The sequence below is a fragment of the Xenopus laevis genome, chromosome 2S (genome assembly GCF_017654675.1).
Source record: "Xenopus laevis strain J_2021 chromosome 2S, Xenopus_laevis_v10.1, whole genome shotgun sequence".
In the NCBI taxonomy this organism is placed as follows: domain Eukaryota; kingdom Metazoa; phylum Chordata; class Amphibia; order Anura; family Pipidae; genus Xenopus; species Xenopus laevis.
In genome coordinates this window covers 75229791-75256529 of record NC_054374.1, presented here as the reverse complement: position 1 = coordinate 75256529, position 26739 = coordinate 75229791, and the positions used below count along the sequence as shown (strand labels likewise).

Below are 26739 nucleotides of genomic sequence, written 5' to 3'. Positions count from 1 at the left end.
ACAACATCATTCGGGAATGGTGGTTTGGTCGAACTATTCTTAAAGGGATACTGTCTTTGGGAAAAACATTTTTTTTTAAATGCATCAGTTAATAGTGCTGCTCCAGCAGAATTCTGCACTGAAATCCATTTCTCAAAAGAGCAAACAGATTTTTTTATATTCAATTTTGAAATCTGACATGGGGCTAAACATTTTGTCAATTTCCCAGCTGCCCCGGTCATGTGACTTGTGCGTTCTGGCAGGCTGCTGTTTTTCCTTCTCAATGTAACTGAATGTGTCTCAGTGGGACATGGGTTTTTACTATTGAGTGTTGTTCTTAGATCTACCAGGCAGCTGTTATCTTGTGTTAGGGAGCTGTTATCTGGTTACCTTCCCATTGTTCTTTTGTTTGGCTGCTGGGGGGGGGGGAGGGAGGGGGTGATATCACTCCAACTTGCAGTAAAGAGTGAAGTTTATCAGAGCACAAGTCACATGACTTGGGGCAGCTGGGAAATTGACAATTTGTCTAGCCTCATGTCAAATTTCCAAATTGAATATAAAAAAATCTGTTTGCTCAGAGCTACAGTAGCTCTGCAGTGGCCAAACATCTAATTGAGTGTCACAATAGCGCTCTGTGTGTACATGCCCAGATTATTGACAGAGTGATCGTATGGGTGCGTAAGGGCAATATTGATCTACCACTTCTTAGGAAAGAAGCAATGTGGATATACAGGCTGGGTACTTTTGCTCCAAATGGGCTTAATAGGGAATGGGAGCTAAATTGCTTCATTGACCGTTAGAGATGTGAATAGACTATCTGTGGCTTTTTTGCTCTGTCTTGTGCTCCTTTCTCTAAATGCCCCCTGTTTCTTTCTCTATTTCTTTTTGTTTTGTTTCCTTTTTCTCTCTCTTATATTTCCTCCTCTGTCTCTTTTTTCATGATTTACATATGTATAGACTTTATCATCATTGTAAGAACATTCAAATGATATTTACTTTTTTCTGTTTTGTTTTACATACATACATATCTATATACCCTTTTACTCTTCTTTTTCTTTCTTTGTCCCGTTTTTCAGTTATCTAGTTATGTTGATACATTGTTATTTTGATATATTGTGACATATTCTCGATTGATTCTTGCTTTGATACATTTTGTTTAAGTGGACTGCATAACAGTTTAACTATGAGATTATACTAATGGATACACGGTATTTCCTTATTTTGTGCGAGGGCACGCTTACGTGATTTTTTAAACAGGTGTTCCTCCATGATTTTAATGATATGTGCTATTTTAGTGTGAGCCCGGTAGAGGGCACCCATGCTTCTGATGAAGTGACACAATGGTCACAAAACACGTCGAGCACACATCCCCTGCCCGCTTGTGATTTTAAAGTGATGTTCAATAAAGTATTCACATTTTTAATACGCTGGTTTGAACTGTCTGCATGCCGCGGCCACAGCAGTTTTCTTGGACACACCAGCTCACAAATTACTTGCATGTGGGCTCACTCTACCGGACATTTACTGCTCCTGTCTTTACATATGTTACATCATCCTCATACGTGAGTAAAACTGTGGTCAATTGCTCTTTGTACACTTAACTATCTGTGGTCTGGAATCTGGATAGCCCAGATTAGCGTTATAAATATATAGTGAGGTATTTATGTTAAAACTCAATCACCACTTGTGCTACTTAAAGGAAAACTATACCCCAAAATGAATATATACAGATAGTTTATATCATATTACGTGGCATATTAAATAATCTTATCAAACTGGAATATATATTTAAGTAAATATTGACCTTTTACATCTCTTGCCTTGAACCACCATTTTGTGATGGTCTGTGTGCTGCCTCAGAGATCACTTGACCAGAAATACTACAACTCTAAGGGGCCATTGACTAAGGGTCGAAGTGAACTTCAAAGTAATTTTTGGGTACTTCGACCATCGAATATGCCAAATTCGACTTCGAATTGAAGTTAAAATACTTCACAACTTCGACCATTTGAAAATCGAAGTGCTGTCTCTTTAAAAAATTTCCCCACCTTAAACCTGCCAATTGCTAAGTTAGGCTATGGGGACCTCCTAGAACCTATAGCCAGTATTTGGCTAAGTTTTGAGAAGTTGAAGGATTTTTTTTGTAAAATCGTACGATCGTACAATTAAATCGTAAATTCTAAGTACGATCGACGTACGATCAGAGTACGATCGTACGATCTTAAAAATCCTTCAACTTCGAATGTCGGACTACCCTCTTCAATGGTCGAATTTCAAAGTTTTTTTCTCCTCGAAATTCTACCCTTGATAAATCTGCCCCTTACTGTAACAGGAAGAAGTGTGGAAGCAAAAGACAAAACTCTGTCTGTTAAATGGCTCATGAGTCCTAACATGTTTGTTTGGTATGTTTGCACCGTGAATCATACGATCCCAGGGGGGTGGCCCTTATTTTTTAAAATGGCAATTTTCTATTTATTATTACGCAATGGCACATACTACTAGAAAAGTATATTATTGTGAAAATGGGTAGGGATTTACAAATGAGCTGTTTTGTGCAATATCTTTTTATAGAGAATTACATTGTTTGAGGGGTATAGTTTTCCTTTAAAGTGAAGTGTGTCACCAGACTTTTGGGTTTAGTTGCCCATTGATCACACAGACCATGAAAATTGGTGTATAAGGATTAGTTAAAATTTTGTTTCCACAAGGTACTTTTCACCAATTTATAAGGCAGGAGTGCCTACTCACAGACTATTATTGCATGCTGTAAACCTCCCTCTTATGGCAATCTATTAACAAAGTTAAGATGATAGAGGTGCATAGCCCATAGTGTAAAACCGATTATTTGCTAAAAAGTATAAAAGCAATGCACTTACAAAAATTAGAAAATTATTGATTCACAGTTTGACGCTGGGTAGTTCTCGTTGTCATTCGGTAGCCAGCAATCCCATCACTCGCGTCTCTGCTCCAGCTGCTCCCAGAAGTGACTTCTCACCATGTCATGTGGCTCCCTCCCCTAGTAACTGGTATGTGCAAATGTGGTGATTGCACATTGCAGAGTTTGTAAATTCGTTAGAAAAGGAAAAGGTTTTAAGCATTTGTGTAAGGGTCAGGAATTTAAAATTGCTAGATTCATAAACTGTAAAACCACAGCAGTGAGTTATGTTCTAGAATGTTACTGTCCATTAAGGTATGTAAGGAAAACAAAACGGTCATTAAAGGGGAACTAGAGCCTAAAATAGAATAATGTTAGAAATGCAGTATTTTGTATACTAAACATGAACTTACTTCACCAGAAGCTTAATTAAAAAAATGAGTTATGCTTTTAAAGTTGGCCACAGGGGGTCATCATCTTGTAACTTTGTTAAACATCTTTGCAAAACCAAGACTATGCACATGCTCAGTGTAATTTCTGCCATAGAAGCCGATACAGCAAGGCTGATAAATAAGTAGAATATGCAGACTGCACTGGGTCTGTGGATACAAATCTCTACATAGTTGCCAGCTGCTCTACAGGGAAACAAACAAAGCTGCTTGAGGTCAGGAAAGTAAGGTCGGGGGGCTCCCCACGCTGTTTGAAAGTATGATCAGTTTCCCTGCAGAACAGTTAGGGACTGTCTGAAGTTTCCTATCCGCAGCAGTCAGAGCAAGCAAAACGAAGGGGGATTTCACTGCATACAATCAGGTTTCTTATAAAAACGGTACACATTTTTTAATTGAAGTATATTGGAGATAGATTTCTTTTTTATTAAAAAAAAGTAAAAATGGGACTTTTGTTTTTTGCCTTTACATCCCCTTTAAATACTAGACTGTTAGAGCATCTTGGAGACATTAGGACAAATTCCCAAAAGAGTTCGGTAACACAACGTTTTAATTCTACACATGGATGACAAGTAAATGGATTGAAAATGTTTGGTATAGAACATGTGTCATTAGATATTAGGGGAGGTGATAATTAAGTCCTATTGCAGAAAGAATTAAATTGGATTCATAAATTAAATAAACTCTCCCCTAATGGAGTTAATGAAGAACATAAATTTGGTGTGCAAAAATGTGTTTTGGTGCAGCAGTTAATTAGCTAAACAAGTGATTCATGAGTACTTACAGGCACTGCTGTTTTGCGTTGTTTTTGTCTGCTAAATTGATGTTTATACATATCAATACATAAATGCAAGAATCAACTGAATAGCAATGTCATTGATTTAATAAAATGTGCATTACAAATTAACATAATAGTTAGTGTTTTAGGAGACCCCAATGTATTGCATTACTATCGCAACCAGGAAATGAGGTAGTACCTGTCCTGATGAAGCCAGAAGTGGTGAAACGTGAATTGGCGTGGTGTCTAGTTGCAGGGGAGACCCATGGAGTGGTGTAGTTTCATCCAGTTTCACTAGTCATTTTCTAAAGTCGAAACTCTTAGACATCATAAAGCGTACATAGGAAAATGTGCTCTATATATATATATATATATATATATATATATATATATATATATATATATATATATATATATATATATATATATTTTTTTTTTTTTTTTTTATAAGATGTGTAGCATATATGAGCAAAGGTTGTTTTGCCAAGGCACATTTAGCAACATATTTTTAGTTACATTTTAATATATTTGCTAACATTCAGGTTTCTTCCCAATACATAACAACTATCCAGTAAAAAAAACTTGAATGCATGTTTGTCAAAATGTCATTACAAAACACCATGGTCAAGTAAAAACAGCTGTAGGTGATTGCTTGAATGAATGAATAAATGAATGAATTAATGAATGGCCAGGCACTGCCTAATATTCTGGAATGCTAGGGAAGCTACTTAATGTGCGATAAAGAAAAGATGTGTTTAGCTGTGATAAATAATGCGCTATTGTACCTCATTCAATTCAGTTGAAATATGGAACTTTGTGAATGCAAGAAATATTCAATTTAGCAGTGTTATCGCGGTTTCTGGTTTTGACTACCATTTCATGCAGAAACAATTGTTATCTCTCTTTTTTTTTGCGGAACACGACACAACTGAACACGCAAAACTCTGCCTCAATCTACAATTGCATAACTACAACATACAGTATGTCAACTTCACAACTTTTTAATTTTTTCATGCAGAAAATAACATCCGGTTACCCTCTAAAGGCCAACGCTGCTTAAGATTTCTATCAGCATCTACTATTGGCTCATCACAACCAATCCAAGGTTATTGCATAAACACCACACCCAGACATAGCAACACTTTAAAAGGAGTTGCTGTTCTAGAAAAAAAAAACCTCGCCACAAGCCACATGAGTGCAATCTATTGTACCCATGACATTAGGCAGACCTCCCTGAACATAGTCCCTTTTCACTTTCAGCCACTCCTGTCTGGAAAATTGATAAATAAACATCTTTTTAAGACCTTGTAGAACTTGAGTTAGTGACTGAGAGAAAGTGGATTGAGACATGCCACTGACAACACTTTCTGATGACTGTAGGCTGCCAGAAAAGCACAGGTTGCCAATAACTTGGTGAAGCCTAGAACTGCCCTATTGGTAAGTGCCAGAGGATCAATATAATTTTTAATAAGCTCACAGAGATCCATGAGACACTGGCTATTAAGTTGATATTGATCCACAACTTCAGCCTCCCATAAGCATGTCAGCAAGACCCTGGCTCTTTATAGCCTTGGGGGATGTTCAGGGATGATAGGCAGAGGTGCCACACCAACTAATAGTGGGTCCTCTACTGAGCAGTGTGATGCAGCAACCCTTCTAACCTGCAACCTTAAGCAAAATCTCCTCGCTTTTCTAGGTCATTTTCTCTCTCAGTGTTCCAGACATAACTGATCCACATAGGAGTCCCAAAATGGTCCATATTGTACAAGCAAGAAGCCAAGGAGTGAAGGGTTTTTATAGTCCTGTTTGGCCTGGCTACATTTTGCAATACCACTTTCAGATCTGGGTCTTAAAAACAATATTGAAACTGAGCTTAGAATGTTCAACTTGCAAAGATGAAGGGTTAATAGTAATTTGCAAACAATTGCGATAATTAAATGGTATACATGATGGATTAGTGGGATCAATTAAAAAGGGAAATAATTAAGAATGATTTATGATGACAATTGTTGAAAGGCCTATTTAGGAGTTGTGTGGATATGTTGACATATAAGATATTAAATATTGTAATCACGTCTATATATTTTTGATGGTTTGTCTTGATAGCTTTAGAATGTGACCAATAATCCAGAACACAAAATATAATGATGTGTGAACATTAAAGTGTTATTGGCAGCTGAATACAAAAAAGAAAAAAGATCAGAAAAAGAATAGAAGACAGAAAGAGGATGAAAAGGCTTTAGAGATAGGTGAAAGAGTATTTCTGGCAATTCAAAGTGGTGTAAGGGAGTTTTGCGTGGGACTCTGTGGCAAAAGCCAATTAAGTTATGTAATTAGGGGGTGTGGCCACAAAAATGGGCATGGTAAAAAAATTGCCACGGTCCGCACCTCAAATCTTTCTGTCCCTCTTTCTGTTTCCAAAATGTTGGCAGGTATGTATACTTGTGCTGGGGGTAGAGGTCAGGTACTCCTGAGTCTGTAATTATATTTGGTAAGGAAAATTAGACTCTTTAGGGGACACCTGAAATCACCCAACTTATTCAGTGGCAGATAGTTTGTTAATATTAAAACATAATTTGAATTCATGCATTAAAAATGCATTAAAAATACATTAAAAATAGAAAAAGGGCTATTTTCTTTAAAACACATCCACATCAGTCTGACAAGGAAATCCTCTTAAATGGGTTGTTCACCTTTAAATTAGTTGATAGCATGATGTAGAGAGTGATATTCTGAGACAGTTTGCAATTGGTTTTAATTTTTCATTATTTTTGAGTTATTTAGCTTGTTATTCAGCAGCTCTCCAGTTTGTGATTTCAGCTATCTGGTTGCTAGGGCCCAAATTACCCTAGCAACCATGCATTGATTTAAACAAGAGACTGGACTATGAATAGGAGAGGCCTGAATAGAAAGATGAGCAATACCAATACATTTGTAGCCTTACAGAGCATTTATTTTTAGATCGGATCAATTCTTCTGGAAAGGGTCAGAAGAAGAAGCCAAATAATTACTAACTATAAAAAATAAATAATGAAGTTAGAATTGGCCATTCTACAACATACTAAGAGTTAACTTAAAGGTGAACCACCCTTTAGGAGAACAAGAGGTCTTTTTACTTGGGGGCAGGGCCACAACTAGGGGTAGGCAGAAGAGGCACCTGCCTAAGGCGCAAAACTGGGGGGGGCGCTGTGCAGGTACCTGTCTTCAGCCTACCCCTAATTCGTAATCAATCACATCTGCTGCTCTGCCCTGACACTTTCCCCTCCCTGTTTGACACTTTGAGCACCTGGCCTCCTCTCTGCCACTATCCCCACTCCGACCCTCCCCTCTACCCTCCATCGACGCTTGTGCGCATTCCCATTAGTGTGCACGTGTTCCTGTTCGTGCATGCGCAAGCGTTCGCGAGCTACAGGAAAGACTTGGCCAGCCGTGTTGGCTAGGGTGCCTGGAAGGCTTGGCCCAACCCTGATCCCATTTACTTACACGATACCCCGGGCCGGTGCACCTATTAGGAGAAAACTGCACCAGTCCGGAATTCTTCCAGCAAGCACCACAAAGCGATCTTCTTCCTGCTTCATCTTTCTTCAAATTTCTAGAGGCAGACACATGCGCAGTAGAACGAATTTCCAGCTTTTTTGCTCTACTGCACATGTGCAGCCGCAAGAAAAAAGACGAATCCTGGGCCAGTGCAGTTTTCTTCTGATAGGAGCACCGGCCCAGGGTTTTAGTTAAGTGAATGTGATCACTTGGGGGGGTTCCTAACTTTTGGCAACCCCAAGTAAAAATACCTTTCCTTCTCCTTTAATTTAGGGATGATTGTTGCACATTCCTGCATAATGGAAGTGGTGCAAGATTCCCGACTGTTCTAACTATTCGACCCCCAGAGCCAACAAGCAGCACATCCCCAAGGACAACAGCCAACAGGAGAACTTTCTGTTTGGTCCTAAGTAGGGTTGCCGCATTTTCTGTCAAAAAATACCGCCTTCCTATATACTTATCTTTTTTCCCTATTAATAACATTGGGATCAGCCATCATTTTTACCGGCCAGGTGGCAACTAAGGTTGAACACCTGCCAAGGCCGGGGCCGGTATTACAAATTTACCGGCAACGTAGCTGCCGGTAAATTTGTAATACTCCTAACAAAAGCCCTTGGCTGCCCCCATCCCGCTCACAATTTACCTTTTTTTTGCTATCTTCTGGCCAATCGCAAGTTTAGGCCCGCCCCTTTACACCACGACACACTCTTTTTGCATCACTACCCGCCCCCTTTATAACGTCATGGCCCGCCCATTTGCTTCCGCCCCCACCACCAGCCGGTAAGCATTGTATTAAAAGGTGGCAACCCTAGTCCTAAGGCTTCTTATTGCCCACTGGCACATTCAACAAAGGTAATTTACAAGATGAAGCATAATAAAAGCTTTAAGGTAAAAAAAAAAAAAATTGAGAGAAAACTGATGAATGTTTCTACAAAAACCTCAATTTATGAAAAAAAAAATATTTGTTAAAAATGTTAGAAAAAGCCTTGTGTCCCCAAAGTTGGCATTCCATTTATTGGAAAAATACTAGTATTTAAGGGTTGCCACCAGTCCAGTTTTGGCCCGGACAGCCCGGTATTTTGAAGGGCTGCCAGGGAAAACCGTAAATAAGGAAAATCAGGCAGGATTCCCTTGATTGACACACCGATCAGCCAATCTGCAAATCGCGGATCACCGCGTCATAGCCCTGACCCTGACATCACGGACACTTCCAAATACGTCACAGCCTCATCCCTGATGTAACAGCCCCGCCCCCTGTCCGGTCTCCACAGTTGCAAAAGGTGGCAACCCTTACCCTATAGTATTTGCAGAAAATTGCCATTTTTGCCTTGAACCCTCCCGAATAAATTTAAGCAAGTTGTTGGAGCACCCCACGATCAGAAAACTAAAATAAATGTATTCCCGTAGTGGAACTAGAAGAATCCGTTCAATTTTTTGACAGAAAAAAAAATGTCACCCATAATAGGAGCTTATTTATTTAACCTATTTAGACAGAAGGATCAGACAATAAATAATACAGATCTATAAACCCCTACGCCGAATTGCGACAACCTAAATAATAGGCTGGTGTTTCACTGTATCTCCTCCTCCACTTCCTGCACCCGGAACACTTAGCGAAGGGCGGAACCTTTATTTTTCATAACCCGTGTCTGTTCGGAAGGTTATTCTCGTATCACTTCCGTTCTGGCGGTCTTTCCAAGATGGAGACGATTTTGGAACAGCAGCGGCGCTACCAGGAGGAGAAGGAAAGGCTCATGGATGTGATGAGCAAAGAAATGATGTCCAAAAAACCCACGGTAGGAACAGGGGGATGTGCAGAGATTTTGCTAACGAGACTGAAGCGATGGGGGGAATATAGACTTGCTGGGCATGCTAGGAATTACTGCTATAGCTGTCGACGTGTGTTTGTCATAGGAAAGCAAGAAACTTAGTTTGTACGGGGAGGCTACGGGTTAATTATCACTGGAATGTGTGTGATGTGCATTGTTTGTAATCTGTATAGCAGCTGTTTATGTTTAAAAGACTCATTTTGAGTCCCAACCTTTGCCAGGTTCCTTATAGCTTGTAAGGTTATAAACTCAGAACATATTGCTGTAAAGCCATTCAGTCTGGCTTTCCAGGATTATCTGGAGTGTACTAAAGCCTAACTGTAAGGGGCACATTTACTTAGCTCGAGTGAAGGAATAGAATAAAAAATACTTAGAATTTCTAAGTGTTTTTTTGGCTACTTCGACCATTGAATTGGCTACTTCGACCTTTGACTTCGACTACGAATCGAACGTTTCGAACTAAAAATCGTTCGACTATTCGAACATTCTATAGTCGAAGTACTGTCTCTTTAAAACTTTGACCCCTTACTTCGCCAACTAAAACCTACCGAGCATCAATGTTAGCCTATGGGGAAGGTCCCCATAGGCTTTCCTGGCAATTTGGGACCGAAGGAAAATCGTTCGATCGATGGATTAATTCGAATGAAATGCGGTAAATCCTTCGACTTCGATATTAGAAGTCGAAGGATTTTACTTCGACAGTCGAATATCGAGGGTTAATTAACCCTCTATTCGACCCATAGTAAATCGGTCTGTAGCACAGACGTAGACCCAAAGAAAGTACCAAGATCTCTCTAGAAAGTATGCTTTGTGATGTGGACAGTCTCGGACTTGTTTTGCTATAAGTCTCGTATTTGTATGTACAGCAGCTTTGTTCAATAAAAAATAGTTTTGACGGGGCACCTGATGCCTTCTTTATTAAATGGGATGTAAATGTTCAATACATTTACAGTAAATTGCCCAAAATCAATGTAAAAGCATTGCATGGTTTTAAGACCATGAGCACAGTCATTAGAGACCTTCATTCATAAGTGTTATTACTGATGAATTTAATGCTACAGAAACTTTCCTCTTGACAGAGTAAACTATTAAAAAATATATATGTATATATAAAAATCCATTTTAATACTTGGTTTAGGTGTTTCATACTGAAATCTTAGTATTGTGTTGGGACTATTTGCACGTAACCTGTAATTGTTTGTTTGCATACATACCATTGTACTAACTTAATGTACATAATTTTTTTTTTTTGCTCTAGTTACGGGACCAAATAAACTCAGATCATAGAGCCAGAGCTATGTTAGATGTAAGTATTCATTTATCTTGTTTACTTTATATGAGATATATGCAATAACATAATAACTTTGTGGACTACTTATTGAAACAATTTCATTTTTTACAGCAATACATGGATGTGAGTTCAAAGCTAAGGGATTTATATGAAGATAAAGATGGGTAAGCAAAATATTCCTTATTGATTTAAAGCAATAATTATTTATTGTGTTGCATATTGCAGTTGCATAGAGCTTCTCTATATATCCCAGTGGACAAGTTGTTGGCCTTTCATCATTTGTTAACCTGCTATATTTTTGCAGATTCTGTACCCTTTATTGACCCCTTTATGTCTTTTAAAACCCCTTTTGTTGTAATGATATGTGTTTCAAATTAAAGTTGTTTAGTCTTTTCAGTGCTTTTCTACATTTCCCTCATCCTACAGTTTATTTTGCTATATCCCATTTAATATACTGTAATGGGTGACACTGGAAGTAAGAAAATTTACAACTCCCACATTTAGAGCACACAGGTGAAAGCTTATTAACTGCTGTTTGTAAACTGGTCTTTGTAAACTGTTATGCTTTTGATAAAGCAAAAAATTATTCACTTGTGCCTGAAAACACAATTGATGTATGATTATTTTCTTTTAAATGAAAAAAACCAAACCCCCCCCCAAATACAAAGGAGTATAGTGGGTGGGGCTTTTGTTTTTAGGGGGTTTAGGTTTTTTTTTTTGTGTGCATTTGATAATGTACATTGGTAATATATTGCTAATAGATCTCTATAGATATATAGATAACCAGCGGAGATCGGTTAAAAGATTTCTGTCGGCTGCGGGTAATATCTCTGCATGTATTGCCGATCGTACGATTTTCAGAGGGAGAATATCACTAGCTTTGGTCGGACATAACTTTCATACGATTGCTGTCAGGGGCAGAACATCGGCTGATCTGTTCTTTTCTACTTTATTTGATCGGAATGGTTAGTGGCAGGTCGGGAGATGGGGAAAGTCTATGCGTCTATGGCCAGCTTAAGGCTTTTATGACTTAATTATTTTAATTAATTATGTTTGGCAAGAAACTCTAGTTATTGTTTCTAACTTTTTTTTTTTTCTTACAGATTACGCAAGGAAGAACTCTCTGCTATTTCTGGGCCAAATGAGTTTGGCGAATTCTACAATAGACTAAAGTTCATTAAAGAGTTTCACCGAAAACATCCAAATGAGGTAACTTGCTAACAAATGTTTTTGAGGTTTTGTGCATCTAATGCAAGTCTGTCTAGCTTGCAATATGTAAAATATTTAGGGCATTGTTAATTGGTGTTTTTTGAAAGATTTTATGTTGTCCTATTGTAACTGTAATACTTGTGAAAGAGTAGTTCACCTTTAAGTTTACTTTTAGTATGTTTTTTTTTCCATCATACAACTTAAAGGAACAGTGACACCAACAAAATAAAAAAAGGTTTTAAAGTAATGACAATATAATGTACTGCTGTGCTGCACTGGTCCAACTGATGTATTTGCCTTAAAAGATCTACTATATTTTATATAAACAAGTCGCCGTGTAGCATCGGGAGCAGTTATTCAAACTACACAGCAGCTTGTTTATATAAACTATAGTTGTGTTTCTTAAGCAAGCACTTTAATTCTACCACTTCAGGGCAACAGAACATTATATTTTAATTACTTTAAAACACATACATTTTTTAGTGGTACTGTTCCTTTAATGTAAAGGTTTACTCTCTTTAAAAACAGTTCGGGTTTTTTAATAGTATTGGAAGCTGGTATTGAATATAAAAGTGTTCTAATGAGAGTCCTACTGTTTTACACCCTGAAAGTAATATCTTCTTGTTCTCTGCAGTAAAAGTGCAGCACCTTTTCATTTCTGTTTAGAATGCAATTTTCCATCATGTATGATCTGTTTGGTTAACTGGGCCATAAGAACGTTATGTCAGAAAAAAAGTGTTTGGATTGGAGAAAAAAAAGTGTTTGAATTGCAGAATGGTGAATAGCAATGTTAAAAAAAAAAATGCTGGGATGCTTAGTTTGAGACCACAGATGGTCCAAAAGTAGATATAATTGTGTCTAAGGCCAGCTTTAGAATTTATTTCTAGACAAATCGTCATTCCAAGGTGACCAACCTATTTCAAAAATGTGTCCTTTTTGTCCAAATGTGTGTTTAAAAGGTGTAATCTCACTTTTTTTATGTGTGTTCAACAAGATTTGTGTTCCCATGTCTGTGGAGTTTGATGAACTTTTGAAGACGAGGGAAAACCCAACTGAGGAAGCACAAAGTAAGTCACACTCTAGTCTTATAAACTGTATAAACTATGTAAACGTGTGAAAAGCGCTAGATTAATATTCTCAACAAATACAATCTCTGTATTTAGGAAGATGGTTTATTTTAAGATTAGGCTAAAATATTTTCGTTCTCATATTACACAAATTACAATTATTACTAACCGGTATTTATAAAATGCCAACATATTTCAGTGTTGTACAAAAATTGAGAAATGCTATATGCTACTATATGAACATTAGATGGAGCCTCTTTAGTAAAGTCGTTTTTTTTTTTTACATCTTTTATTGTAATTATACAAGCCAACATTTACATTTTCTGTTAAAAATGCTATGTACCGTGCAGATTTGGTGGAATTTACAGATGAAGAGGGCTATGGCAGGTATATGGATCTCCATGATTGCTACCTGAAATATATTAACCTAAAGTCCTCCGAGGTAAGCATTCAACAAATACCTTTCATATATTCAATCAAAAAGTTAGTGAGGTATTTGTGTGATATAATTGCTTAAATGTGAATCTAAATGTGCTACCATTGCTTGATAAGATTTTGTTTTCAGCCGAAAATAATCGATTTAACAAAGATGGCTTGACGCACTTTTCGGTTGATAACTACATTAGAAATACGATCATTCAGCATCCCTGCTCCTATCCTAAACGATTTATGTGGATGGATTCTATAAGACACACCACAAAAATCTGGTTATCAAGATGAATAACAATCTTCCTGCATGTTGCTACTTTAACATACATACATTTTTATGTTGCTGAGTGAAATTCAGTTACATTTTACTGTACCTAATGTTTGACTTAAAGGGATCCTGTCATCGGAAAACATGTTTTTTTCAAAACTCATCAGTTAATAGTGCTACTCCAGCGAATTCTGCACTGAAATCCATTTCTCAAAAGAGCAAACAGATTTTTTTATATTCAATTTTGAAATCTGACATGGGGCTAGACATTTTGTCAATTTCCCAGCTGCCCCTGGTCATGTGACTTGTGCCTGCACTTTAGGAGAGAAATGCTTTCTGGCAGGCTGCTGTTTTTACTTCTCAATGTAACTGAAGGAGTCTCAGTGGGACATGGGTTTTTACTATTGAGTGCTGTTCTTAGATCTACCAGGCAGCTGTTGTTTTGTGTTAGGGAGCTGTTATCTGGTTACCTTCCCATTGTTCTTTTGTTTGGCTGCTGGGGGGGGGGGAATGGAGGGGGTGATATCACTCCAACTTGCAGTAAAGAGTGATTAAAGTTTATCAGAGCACATGGGGCAGCTGGGAAATTGACAATATGTCTAGCCCCATGTCAGATTTCAAAATTGAATATAAAAAATCTGTTTGCTCTTTTGAGAATTGGATTTCAGTACAGAAGTCTGTTGGAGCAGCACTATTAACTGATTCATTTTTTCCCTATGACAGTATCCCTTTAAAGATCAGAGCTGATTTTTTTTTAATGCTATAAACTGTTTTTGGAGTTGTCAATTTCTAAATGCTATCTGAAGTATAGTCTTATGTATGTGTTCTGTGTGTCTCAGATGAAGGTGCACTATAGCATGTTGAAGTCATACTATTTCAGTGTGAGATATATCTCACAACAGTGAAGTCTATTGCACACCCATTAAGTTGATCAGGACCGGGTGCTGCTGCAATTTTTTTTAAAAGTTGCTCCTTTATTAACCGATCAGGACCGAAACGTCTGTCTATACAATATGTTTTAAAATTTTGTTAAAGAAGCAACTTTTTAAAAAAAAAAAAAATCCAGAGTGCACTTCTTACAACTAGGAATTGGTATCTATCTATAAATAGAAATATATAGATATATAATATCTTGTACACATACTGTATATAGCGAAATTTATGTTGTGCCTTTTTTTTTTCCCCAGAAACTAGATTATATCACATACCTGGCAACTTTTGACCAACTTTTCGACATTCCAAAGGAGAGAAAAAATGCAGAATACAAAAGGTTTGTACATAAAAATAAGAGAACGTGTGTAACTATTAGTCAAAATACATACTTTGATACTCTTTACAATGGTGTACTGTAAATATAAACTTAAAGACATACACGTATAAATAGCAGCTATAGCTAAGATGCTTCTTATTTATGGGTTGATGGTGTATTTGTTACAGTTATCTTATTAAATGTTTGCTTTGGCAGAATGCAACATTTTCAGTTCCTATGGTAGGAGTTTAATGTTGATTTCCAGATATGAGCTTTGAGAGCTTGCATGTTTAAGAGCAGGGTAGTTTTCTTCCGCTAAAAAATAAATACCAAATTTCAGAATGTTTTATTTGCTTCAGCTTGGACACACATGTACTTGTATTCCAAATTCTCTTAAACTTTATAATAGACAAAATCCCTGTTTGTTATTTAAATGATGCAGATTTAAAATTTTATACCATTTATCAGGTTATTCATTTGGTTACCAAATAAATGGAATTGGCACAATTTTTCCACAGGTATTTGGAAGTACTTCTTGAATATCTTCAGGACTATACAGATCGAGTGAAGCCTTTGCAGGATCAGAATGAGCTCTTTGGGAAAATACAGACTGAGTTTGAAAAGAAGTGGGATGCTGGAGCATTTCCTGGCTGGCCAGTAAGTTTGTCATTGTAAAGTAGAGGCGTTTTCAAAATTTACAATTGCAATATCCCAATTTCTGTGAATCAGCCTTTCGGTGGAGGTCCTTACAGCCAAATAGTAGACATAATTTTCAGGTACAGGTTTAAATTTGTGCATTAGAACAGTGCAAATGTAGTATCCACCTGTTTTGTGTAATAAAAATGTCATTCTAAGTGACTTTTCAAAATAAAGTTAAAATTATATAAAGTTAAGTTTATATGTAATAATTAAATCAGTGGGTTTTTTTTTCCACACTGAAAAATAAATCTGATAATAGAGAACAGCCCTGACAACCTCTGCACTGCATTTTTTGTGGAATTGTTGCTAATGGGCTATGCACTAACATTTTCTCTGTATGCTAAAAATACAAAAAAATAGCCTTATTAATGATGACTGTTGTTTTTAGAAAGAGACTAGCAGTGCACTCACCCATTCTGGAGCTCACCTGGACCTGTCTGCCTTCTCTTCTTGGGAGGTAAGTATTTGGAAGCTCCTTTTCCCCCATAATACTAAAAGAAATGGATAGAGAAATAAATACATATTATAGATTTATATTATGAGATTAAAGAATATCTCGGTGATGTTGACACCGATGTGTTCACAATTGATTTTCAGTAACATACAGTGCCTAATATATCATTTATCTGAAAAAGTTTTGCTTGTAAAAACACCATTATGGCCGACTTGTGAATTGAGTTCACTGCAGTTTCCAAGCAATCTTTTTAAGCTATCTTGTACTATGTTCATAAGAAAAGTGTTCATTGCAGCAAAAACCGCTGCTATGCATGGACATCTCTACTGATGTGGAGACCAATGTTTTCATGTAAAAGACTCTTCATTACTAATTTATGGTAAATGTACAACCCATTAACTGCTTATGAGTGATTTAAATTTCACTTACACTAATGTTGTACTAACTAACTAGTACCAAGCATTAAAAGAACTAGGGGGTTATGTAATAAAAGACACTGTTTGCCCAGGACCAGTAACCCATAGCAGCCAATCGGCAAAAAGCATTAACCGATCACCTGTTGAAAAGCAAACCTCTTATTGGTTGTTATGCTTTACTGCTCCTGGACAGACTTATTTCTTTTATTACATATGGGGACTTAAAAATTATATCTTCAAAGCATTTTTTTTTCTAGAGACTGTTTCATAGAATATTTGAAGATAAGGTTTTTAAAGGTGCATATATATTTATTTGCTTCCTGGAATATAGAATATAACATAAGATTTTGCAGCAGTCACACAATAGCTGTGTTAAGCAGATGTCGTTCATATTTAGGTTTTTGTAGATAATCCATGCCATATTGCAACACACTGGTTTGAAATTAATTTCTTTATTGTAGGAGTTGGCCTCTCTTGGTCTTGACAGATTAAAATCTGCTCTGATGGCTTTGGGTCTTAAATGTGGAGGGTAAGTGATCTTGCAGTTTTCTACAACAGAAACATTTCTATGGTAACAAAAATCTTGGCAAAAACTAATTTTGAAATCTGACTTGGGGCTAGACATATTGTCCATTTCCCAGGTGCCCCATGTCATGTGATTTGTGCTCTGATAAACTCACTCTTTACTGCTGCACTGCAAGTTGGAGTGATATCATCCCCTAAACAGCCTTACAATAGAACAATGGGAAGGTAACCAAATAACTGCTCCTTGGTATATATATGAGAATAGCACTCTATAGGAAAAATCCAGGTCCCGCTGCAACTCATTCAGTTACATTGAGTTGGAGAAATAATATCCTGCCTGAAAGCAGTTCCATCCTGAATGGCTCACTCTTTCTGAAAGCACATGACCGATAATGACCTTAGATGGCTGCCTACACACCAATATTACATAAAAATATTCAGGTTCAGGAATACAATTATCTATGGTAGAGTGAATTATTTGCAGTGTGAACAATGTAATTTAGAAGTAAAAACTACACCATAAAAATCATGACAGTTCATAATTTTTCCTTTAGAACAAATCCTACATATGATCATATAGACCAAATCTTAATGTTCAGTCTATATATATTAGAATTCATTCTTGTTCTGCCTTTCTAGGACATTGGAAGAAAGAGCGCAAAGGCTATTCAGCACAAAAGGCAAATCTTTGGAGTCTCTGGATCCATCTTTGTTTGCAAAAAATCCGAAAGCAAAAGGAACTCGCAGGTAAATAATGTACATATCTGCAGTCAGATTTCAGCTGTTTTGAAACTATTAGATTGAGCAATGTAGTTTGCATTTCCCCATCCATAGTTAAAGCCTCTTATTTTTGGCTTTAAGGAAATGCTTTGTGTGTAGCATGAGGAAAGGAAATACAGTGGAACTATAGTTTCACTGTGAAAAGATGTGTTGAGAAGTTACTTAAGTATTAAGTGTTATTAAATATATTAAAGTATTCATGTATTTATACAATTTTAAAATAATTTTGAGATTGTTGATATAAAGGCATAAATAAGATCTACAAATCGTTTTTGCTATAGGCTATGATAAGTAAGAGACCTGTGCAGACCCCAGCACTTGCACATGTGCCATACTTTTATTACTGTAAACATAACCCCAGCATTGAATACTGCAAATAGATAATATCAAATTTTAAAATATATTAAAATTCTGCTATGGCAGCTTTGCAGTTTTGCTAACAACCCATAAATCACCTCTGTGTTCTTAAAAGTTAGCCGACTGAACCACTGTAGCCACAAAGAACTAAATTTTTCATTCAAAGGCGGCTTTTGCTGAATTATTTTAAAATCAGAAAAGGCACTGTAGAGCATAGTAAACAAGATGGATGCGTTCGTAACCATTACACTGACAAAAATAATATAATAATTAACCCTTCTGAAAATATGTAACTGTACAGGTATGGGACCTGTTATCCAGAATGCTTGGAACCTGGGGTTTTCCGGATAATGGATCTTTCTGTAATTTGGGTCTTTATGCTTTGTATACTAGAAATTCATTTAAACATTAAATAAACCCAATAGGCTGGTTTTGCTTCCAATAAGGATTAATTATATCTTAGTTTGGATCAAGTGCAAGCTACTGTTTTATTATTACAGAGAAAAAAGAAATCGTTTTTAAAAATTTGGATTATTTGGATAAAATGGAGTCTATGGAAGACAGCCATTCTGTAACAAGCTCTATTCCAAATATAGTAATCAGAATGAGGTCCTGTATAATATTCTAATACTATTTGTAACATTATTATTGCCATACATATGTCTATAAACATTACACAGATAATCAGAAGACACTGCTTGCAATTTACAGACAAGGTTTTTGTGCACAGTGATGGTTTAATGAAATTATTTTCTTCAGAGACACAGAGAAAAACAAAGACATCGCATTTCTTGAAGCTCAGGTGTACGAATATGTTGAAATTCTAGGGGTGAGTTTTCAGTTGTATTAAACTTTTTTTTCAGTTCTGTAAGTAAACCATGAAAACCAGTTCTGTATGTACGATAATCCTCTGATTTTTATTTTTTTTTACTTGTGTACTATAAAATATACTATGGTGACAATCTTATAGATCAACATTTTATTAGCTGGCCCATATATTGCTTGGTCTTATAGGTCAGCTGATATCTTGCTCTTGTTTTTTTAACAGAATGACATTAAAAAGAGGCAATAGGAATTGAGTATTTCAAGAAATGTCCTTAATCAAAGTGATTTTTCAAAGATGTTGGGGTGGTTGATGAATGACGATCCAGGCTTAAACCCTTGCTTTTAGTTGTATCGGTCTATAAGCATGCATAATTTCTGATCTTCAGGAACAGAGACATCTAACTCATGAGAATGTGCAACGCAAACAAGCCCGTACAGGTGAGGAGAGGGAAGAGGAGGAAGAAGAACAGATCAGTGACAGCGAAAGTGATGATGAGGATAATGAGATTATTTACAACCCCAAAAACCTCCCTCTTGGATGGGATGGCAAGGTAAGCCTATTGTTAAGAATGACCATGTTATTTAAGTTGGGTTGTGTCGGGCACAAGTCTATGCTTGTAACAAAACTATTTAATTGTGAGCACTCTTTAATAACTGCTTGCCTGTTTTTTCATGGTTTATAATGCAGCTTTATGCATATTTTTAGCCACAATACAGGTACTGGTTCCCAGTAATGCCTTAGTCGTGCCTCCTGCTCTGCCTTTGTCCCTGAAGGCTTGTGATCCAATTTGTAGAAATAGAGCCAGGCACTCGCAGATTTACTTGAAAAAGGGCTGCGCCCGAAACATGTCGTTGTAATAAATTATTTTGCAGTAAATCTGCGAGTGCCTGGCTCTATATGCATATTTTTAATTCCTGCAGGGTTTTAGTTGTTACCTAAAAGGTTTTTAGACTGTTCTGAGAAAAGAAGCACCCAAAATATTTTAACGTGTGATCATGATACAACATGGTTTGTTTGATGACTTGGGTGCACATTTACTAAGGGTCGAATTTTTGAAGATTTATTCCTTCGAATCGAAGGATCGTACAAAAATAACTGACTTCTAAAAACTTAGCCAAAGACTCAGAGGTTCTAGGAGTTCCCCCATAGGCTAAACAGCAATTCGGCAGGTTTAAGATGGCGAAGTGTTGAAGTCAAAGTTTTTTAAAGAGACAGTACTTTGATTTTCGAATGGTCGAATTTGTGAAGTATTTTCAATTCTAATTGAATTTTGGCCTATTCGATGGTCGAAGTTCCCCTAAAAAAATTTTATTTCCAAAATTCTCTTCGACCCTTAGTAAATGGGCCCCTTAGTGTCCTTAACCCATGTGTTTGAAATAGTAGTAAGTATAGGCACATATTCATGTAAAACAAACATAGAACTCTAATAGAACTAGTTCTGCGATGGATTTTGTTTTAAACTGTTTTGCTACTTGTCATCCTAGGGATTCCCTATGCATGCCAATAAAACTGAAAACCTAGTCATTTGGATGAGAGGAAAAATAAACAATTATTTGATTTAGAATGCCTAGTTTCAAACATTAAAAACACTGAAATCATGCTTCCTCAAAATGCATTGCTTCTGCCTCACTTTTTTTTGGGGCAGAAATGGATTTTCTTGCCAATTTGCACCAATAAAACCACTGCAGCATTATGGAACTCCAGAGTGAAGGTAGCCCAAATGTTATACAGTATCTGTGTCCATCTAAACATAAGGTTGCCAGATAGATGTAAGAGTTTTACAGATATATCACTGGTATAAGGAGTTGGCGGAGTAATACAGAGTCAGGCATGAACTAAGTTCAAACATGTCTGCTCTGTGCTTATTGATTAACCGATCATCCGCAATGGAAAGAATATTACCTGCAGATTTAAAGGAATTCTTCAGTAAAAACTTGGTAAATGGATAGACTGTGCAAAATAAAAAATGTTTCTAATATAGTTAGTTAGCCAAAAATGTAATGTATAAAGTCTGGAATGACTGGATGTCTATAACATAATAGCCAGAACACTACTTCCTGCTTTTCAGCTCTTAGTTTCCACTGATTGGTTGCTAGACAGTAACCAATCAGTGACTTGAGGGGGGGGCAAGTGGGTCATAACTGTTGCTTTTGAATCTGAGCTGAATGCTAAGGATCAATTGTAAACTCACTGAACAGTTATATCCCATGTGGCCCCCCCTCAAGTCGCTGAATAACTCAGTTAGAGAGCTGCAAAGCAGGAAGTAGTGTTCTGGCTATTATGTTACACATCCAGTCACTCCAGACTTATCAGATTCAATTTTTGGCTAACTATATTAGAAACATTTTTTATTTTGTATAAATATATTTGCACAGCTTATCTATTTACCCAATTTTTATTTTGACACTGAACTGTTCCTTTAACCTGCTGATTGCAAAAACTAGCCCTGTGGTGCATAATGAGTTAATCCATTCAAACTTTTTTTACAGTGTTAAGAAAAAGTTAAGACGTTTGACAATGACTATTTGTCACTTTAAATGATAATTTAAATTTTGCAGCCTATACCTTATTGGTTATACAAACTACATGGCCTGAATATAAACTACAACTGTGAGATTTGCGGAAACTTCACCTACAGAGGGCCCAAAGCTTTCCAGAGGCATTTTGCGGTAAGGTTCATCTGTTTTGCTGCTTTTTGACAAGCCATGTTAAATGGCTGTTACAAAACTGTATAGATCTTTTATGACTGTACCCTACAGGTGGGTATATAGTAATTCCTCTGTAGTACTTAACACAGGTTTAAAATTGATTTTATAGATTATGTTTATTGTAGAGAGACTAGAAACAATGTGTGGTGAATGTATTATCAATAAAAATATATAAATATCCCTATTTTTGTTAAGACCTTCTATTCCCAGTTACTTACTGTTGTTAAAGTAGTTGCATTGAGACCAACTGTAGCACTCTTGTTACATAGTTACAATAAAATATTAATTTCTAATCAAATTTGAAATCATTGCATGAATTCAGTATTTTAATTTCAATATAGGTTTAAAGCATTTGTTTCAACATTAAACATGCTTTTTTGAGCAGATACGGATTGTGAAACCAAAAAAAATGTCAAGGATCGTGCCAGACCATAACTAATTTCTTTATTGAAGATGAGACGGAATGAAACGATTAGACATTAAACACTTTAGTAAAGTACAATATAAAAGCCTGTTTTTAGGAAAAAGTTCTGTAACAAGATTAGTTTGATGGTTTATTCTCAACTGATTCTTAGGTAATATAGGTGGATTGTAATGGGTTAGATGGAGCCATTACAGAGATGCTGAAAATGACACTGTATTAAAAGCTAGTTCAATGATTGGAGGTCTATAAATCTTGACACTTGAAATTAGAGCGATAACCTGATTGTTCTATGCCTGTTCACCGCAAGTTTGTATCTATATCAACAATGTTTATGTACACTGAAGCACATGGATACTTGTAGCTTAAAGTATCCAATATGCACTTCAAAGCAAACAAGTTCGGTGAATGGCATGTACAATATAGCTAGCGATTAAAACATAACCTTTAATTAAATTCAAATTAAAAATGCTCGATATTCCACACATTCACTGCTGCAACAACCTGTTGGCAGCGCTGGACACGTTTCCTTAAAAAGTACAAATTAAAAAAAAAAAAGGTCTATAAATCTGTTTTATGGCTTAGTGAAATGCATCACTTCATATAATATTTTTCCATCTTTGTCTGACGCAGTACTGACTACTGATATTTATCTATTTACTTCTTTAAATCCATAGGAATGGCGACATGCTCACGGCATGAGATGTCTGGGCATCCCAAATACTGCGCACTTTGCTAATGTAACACAGATCGAGGATGCTGTTTCCTGTAAGTAGAGCTTTTTCTCATCTGATTTAAGTCCTACATGTTTCATCTCATCAGTCACCTTCCTAGAAAATTTGCATATTATACTTCATATTATACTTCCTTTTTTTTCTTTTTTTGTGATAAATTTCTTCAATATAATACCTTGCAATCTAAACTTTGAATAATCACCCAGTCTCTGGGTGTTTCTGACCTCAATATCTAGGATAGATGCTAGTAACCCATTCCCTTGCGTTGCTTACAGGCTGATCAGTGGGCTCAAGGTTTTATGGTTAAACTGTTCATTGTATTAATCTGAGAATTAACCTATAATTAAGCTTATAATTCTGCATATTTAATATTCTGAACTTTTCATTTACTTAGTGTGGTCTAAACTGAAGCTCCAGAAGTCCTCTGAAAGATGGCAGCCTGACACAGAGGTGAGTCCTTGTACTGCAAATCAAGACAATTGGGATTTAACAAAGTGCATGCAATTCCTCCTGAGCATATAACTTGATAATATGCAACGGTTATTATACACAGATGTGCAAAGCCTTTTGTTCTTCACTCTCATGAAAACCTAGAATAATAAATGGGCAGCAAAAAAATACATGCTTAAAGATGATCTATTGCAAAAGTGAAATTTTTAAATAAGCTTTTTACTGAAAGAAACTAAAAAAATATAATCAGTTAAAAATTGTGACCCATTTATGATATCTAGTAATTCTTCACTATCCTCCTCTCAGCATCTGCCTCTCCATGCAGGAGTCTGAAATCTGATTTTGATTTTTTTTTTCAGCTTGAATGGCTGCCCCCATAGCTACACAGCAGCTTATTTATGTAAACTATAGTAGTCTTTCTGAAGCAAATACACCAGTTTTACCAGTGCATGCTTACTGTATATTGTAGGTTAATTACTTTAAAATACTTTCATACTTTGGTGTTACTGGTCCTTTTAATATACTAATGTATTTTCCACGTTGATTGAAAGAAGTTACGTACACAACATACAAGGCATTTTTTCACTGCCAAAGCTCGGAAGTATCCTTTGGGGATTCTAAATCAAAGTTAAACTACATAGACCAAAAACAATTGGAAAACCTAATACGACTTACTGTATATATTAATTGAAACTGGCATATCGATCCAAAATTAACAAAAAAGTATTGTTCTTAGCAACAGAATTGCTTCTGCCATATCCTCCTTCATAGAAGCTCTTAAATCTGATTTGATTATTTTCAGACTCCAGATATCCAAAATTGCTTCCGACTCCACAGCCCTGAACAGATCAGAAATGGGACCTCCCAAAAGTTACATTAGATCTGTCCATTAGATGTGGAGTCGGAAGCAATTTTGGGTATCTGGAGTCGGTTACAAAAAAAAAACCTAAAAGCTTTAAATACAAGCAGATGGATTAGAACTAACTTAAATAACTGATTCCAGCACAAACAAATTCTAACAAAATAACGGACTCTGGCAAATCCTGATTAAGAGACAGCAGATTTGAAGCGTGAGCTTCGATATATCTTCAAAGCAAAAATACATCCCCATCCCTCAAAAGGCTATATTGGTGTCAATCAAAAGTGTCAAGCCTGCATGAAGAGAGACAGAGAAGGGGGAAAGTGAAGAGATACTTGATTATTTCAGAAACAATAAAACTTTTAATCCATTATATTTAGTTCTTATTTCAATATGACAAAGCTTATATAGAATTTTTTTATTCACAATAGTTCCCCTTTAAAGGAATCCTATTGTGCCAGTTTACTGTTTTAATGTACTTGTAAATAGTGCTTTACAATTTCTCTTTAAATATATCCAGTTTATATAGATCTATATGGAACTGCAATTGCATTGTTTGTATAGCATTGAGTGGAGTAGTGTCGAACAATTGTAGTTTGCCTTTAACTATAGTATGGTTTTGACAGTGTCTGGTTTAATGTTGGTCTGACATCTATTTAACTGTGTTTTTTTTCTGTACTCTAATAGGAAGAATATGAAGATTCCAGTGGGAATGTTGTAAATAAGAAAACCTATGAAGATTTAAAGCGTCAAGGACTTCTGTAGCCATGGACATTCTGTATCTAACTGCCCCATTCTGCTTCTGGATATTCATATTTGTTTATGTGACAGTTCTATTTGCAGAGCTTTTAAATGTTTCAGCTTTTCCAAAATGTAATTGTAAATTTTTTTAATTAAAAAATGTGCAACATTGTCTGCATTAGGCCAGTTTTCTTATGTAGTTTCATATTCTGTAATCCTGCTCCATGAATACATTCTAGATTTAGTGACCAGGAAATGCAGGAGTGGGATTTAGTGAGTCTTGTTTAGAGACGCATGGTCTAATATTTAATGTACTGAATTCTGGACATTTTTAAGAGGTACATACCGGGTCAAGAAAACGTTTTTTGCCATGCCATTTTACATTTCATTAAAATGTTAGCTAGCCACAGCCAGCCATTTCCTTTTTTTTTTTTTTTTTTTTCCTCTGGCGGTGCTGAAAAGCCACTAGAACATTTCTACAGGGTTCCAGCTTCTCCCATATTGTGGTTTGTGCCCAGTTAGTGGTGCCCATATTATGGTTTGTGCCCAGTTAGTGGTGCCTATATTATGGTTTGTGCCCAGTTAGTTAGTTAGCAGTTGGGCAGACCTAATCGGGAACTGTTTTTCTCACTGTGAAGGCAGAACTTTGGCTACCCACATCCTAACACGCTTCTGTGTTAAGAGCCTTATGAGAAGCCCAACTCTCATGTGTAACATCCCTTCCTAGCTCATATTTAAATCAGGAGCCATATATTATTTATATTGCCTAAATGATAAATAGGTCCCCTTTGAAAGCTTTAATTTGATACAAATTATACATTTCTAAGATACACGGACAATTGTTTTGTCAAATAAAAGGTTTTGCTCATTAGCAGGCTTGTCTTTCATCCGTTCTAAAGTTATTTTTGGACCAATACAGTCATCATGGGTGCTACTTTTCTCTTGAACAACTTGTGTTTTTGTTTTCTTGCATTTTGCATTGTGCCAATTAGACACCAAGAAAAAGGGACGGCACTCCGGTACAAAGGAATATAGTTTTATTCCATGCTCATGTAAGCATCCAACGCCCTATGCGTTTTGGGAATCACTCCCTTAATCATAGGCAACTTTGCATTGTGCCCCCTTATTTGTAAATGAGCCCTGGAGTCTGTAAAAAGCAAAAAGTGGTAACAGGATGCCAATATGTAAAACTTAAGCACTTGTGATTGTCCTGTGTGGATTGATTTCTGAAATACCTAATGGGGATTCCACTAGCCTTTAATGAAATATATGTACAGTTTGGGTGCATACAAAATTTGATGACAAAGTAGCATTGATAGAAGCAGATCAGAGGGTGTCAATACACAGAAGTAGGTGTGTACAATATTTGGTCAGCTGGTTATTTCTGCACATGTCCATAGCTGGGCTTTTTTTTTTCCCCCTCTGATTAATATAGTATGGTGGCCCATATGCAATCATATTCTTGTAATTTGACCAAAATATATGGGAAAATGTTGAGATATCCGCTTTAAACATGGTAGTTGAGAATATGATTTGTTTCACAGCCAGATCATAAGTGGTTATCTAATGAGGATTTCTAATAAACTGACCTTTATGAACTCTTTATTTAGCAAGATAAATTCAAAGCGATGCAGACATGCATCTAGTCTGATGACTAGTAAAGGTAATTTAGATGACAGAGTGGCACTTTATTTATTTTTTTCACTGTAAAAGGAGCACTGGGGATGCCATACATATTGGTAACCCCCCTACCCCTTTAATCCTGCCGAATGAGTACATAATGTACAGTATGTGTTTGAAATAGCGCATATA

General features: G+C 36.3%; 1 protein-coding gene across 1 annotated transcript; it reads left to right on the top strand.

Annotated features, from left to right (window-relative positions):
• The first annotated feature begins 9294 nt into the window (after window positions 1–9294).
• sf3a3.S (splicing factor 3a subunit 3 S homeolog) lies at window positions 9295–25099 on the top strand. Its single transcript, NM_001095022.1, is given in 17 exon segments — window positions 9295–9411; window positions 10703–10750; window positions 10847–10899; window positions 11839–11944; window positions 12939–13011; window positions 13362–13453; window positions 14896–14978; window positions 15476–15614; window positions 16045–16113; window positions 16988–17055; window positions 17691–17798; window positions 18948–19017; window positions 19400–19564; window positions 21573–21683; window positions 22821–22911; window positions 23272–23327; window positions 24874–25099. Coding segments are annotated over 17 exon segments (1506 nt in total). The 5' UTR covers window positions 9295–9315; the 3' UTR covers window positions 24952–25099.
• Window positions 25100–26739: the final 1640 nt, after the last annotated feature.